Here is a 1,982-nt window from a genome sequence, read left to right on the forward strand (position 1 = left end):
CAGCAGCGCTGTAGGGAGACAACTCGGCAAAGGAAAAAATGAAGTACAACCCGAGGGTGTCGAGTTCGCGTCGCAAGTGCCGGAAGGCGCATTTCAGCGCACCCTCAATTAAAAACACCAGGGAACACATTGCTCACCAGAAACCCTAAATAACCACCTCAAGGAAACAAATTGAGATCATACTAATACTATACCATCATAATTGAGATAATGCAATCAACCTAATGCTCACAATTTTATCTAGGCCAAGCTACCGTTGCAACTTTATCTAAAAGTAAATCTATACAAGACATTAAATAATGGAATCATCATGCCAATCAATTTTTGCACAAACTTAAACTTGGTGGAGGCACAAGACTAAATTGCTGCATACTCATAAATAAATAATATATATATATATATATATATATATATATAGGGTTTTGATTTGGATAAAGTCTAAGATAGTTGAATGTGATACAAAAAAAAAATAAAAATAAAAATAAAAAAATGAGCCAAGTTGGATCGTCAACATTATTGTTGATGACTATGAAGATGTCAATAAATACAATCCGGTATCAGGTATGGATGAAGAAGATGACCATCCATATGAGCCATTCTCCCGTTAGAGAGTTATTGTCCAGTATTTTTCAAGGAAGGGAAAGATGATCAGAAGATGGTGAAGGGTTGCCAAAGCTTTAGGTGAGTTATTGTTCAGTATTTTTAAGTAACTGTTTCCAGAGTTACTCGCTTAATTTATAATTCTGAAAACAGTTTTCAAGAATTTAAAAAATAAAAAATTGTTTTCAAAATTATAACTCATTTATGAAAACTTAGTTATAATTTTTGTCTTTTATAGTTATTTGAAAATAATTTTTTATTATTTGAATTCTTGAAAAATGTTTTCAGATTTACAAACTAAGCAAGTAATTTTCAAGTCATTAATAATTAAATATTCAATCTCTCACATTTTTCCTATTTGAATTTCTTTAGCATTACAAAGGCAGAATATGCAAGTATCACTTAATCAAGCCACAAAATGGTACCCTTTTTATGTGTATTACAATTGAAAATAAAAGCAAAACAAGTAACACAAACATACAAAAAGAGAACAAATTAGAACACTTTTAATGGAAAAATTGACATCTCTACCATTTTAGTTTTTGCAATTTCAGCAAGTGCAAAAATTAGAGCATTCCAAGCGTTGCTAAGTATACTTTGCCTTGGTATTACATTGAAATTAAGAAATTCAATCAACCATATTAAAAGGAAAATGATTGTTTAGTCGATTTTTGAAAGTAATTGTATAGCATCACACTTCCACTACATCAGGTGTATATCTCATCGGTTACACTATTACAAATAGGCCTCATACTGAAAACACCAACCCCCATACTAGGAGTTACTCATCTTTATTGAAACAAGTAATGAAACAACAAACACCCTCAAAAGTTAAAACCATTTTTTCACAAGATTTCAGAGGACAACACCAATTCCAGAAACAAAAACAAATCGTTTCCGGAGGTAAGCAAGAGAAGCCGTGTCTAAATAAGTGTTTGAAACAGTAAGTGCAGAACGACAAATAAAAAAGTACTCCACTTAAATCATCATATCTGGATAATTGGCTTATAGGAATCTGAGTTCGGCTTGGACAGATAAGAATCCAAAGAGTCCGAATCGAAACCATATCCGAAACCCTGCCCATACCCAAACCCGACCCCAACACCACAACCCATCCCAATCCCAAAAACCATCTTCACATGGTTCCATGACAACCCATCATACCCAACTCCTCCGACTAACCCGAAGCCCACTCCCACTCCACATCCGATCCCCACACCGCCTCCGGGACCCAACATCGTTTCCTGTATCTTCCGGCCACTGTCTTGGAGGAATCCGGTAACGGAGAAGGGCTTCTCTTTGCGTCTTCTCTTGTTTCTGCTCCAAAAGGAATTGGTGTCCGCCTTCTGAATCCCATTTATGAAACTGGTTTTGGGCTTCAT

General features: G+C 35.2%; 1 protein-coding gene across 1 annotated transcript; it reads right to left on the reverse strand.

Moving 5' to 3' along the window:
* Positions 1–1,586: 1,586 nt before the first annotated feature.
* Positions 1,587–1,982, reverse strand: LOC132282192 (uncharacterized). The gene has a single exon (XM_059783807.1). It carries the CDS (start codon positions 1,980–1,982, stop codon positions 1,587–1,589), a length of 396 nt encoding a protein of 131 aa, XP_059639790.1.

The sequence above is a fragment of the Cornus florida genome, unplaced genomic scaffold (genome assembly GCF_030987335.1).
Source record: "Cornus florida cultivar Cherokee Brave unplaced genomic scaffold, ASM3098733v1 CherokeeBrave_3.0.0_Hap2_Chr11, whole genome shotgun sequence".
In the NCBI taxonomy this organism is placed as follows: domain Eukaryota; kingdom Viridiplantae; phylum Streptophyta; class Magnoliopsida; order Cornales; family Cornaceae; genus Cornus; species Cornus florida.

Excerpts from the sequence above, each read along its gene's own strand:
- LOC132282192 (XM_059783807.1), bottom strand. The coding sequence starts at position 1,982 with ATGAAGCCCAAAACCAGTTTCATAAATGGGATTCAGAAGGCGGACACC.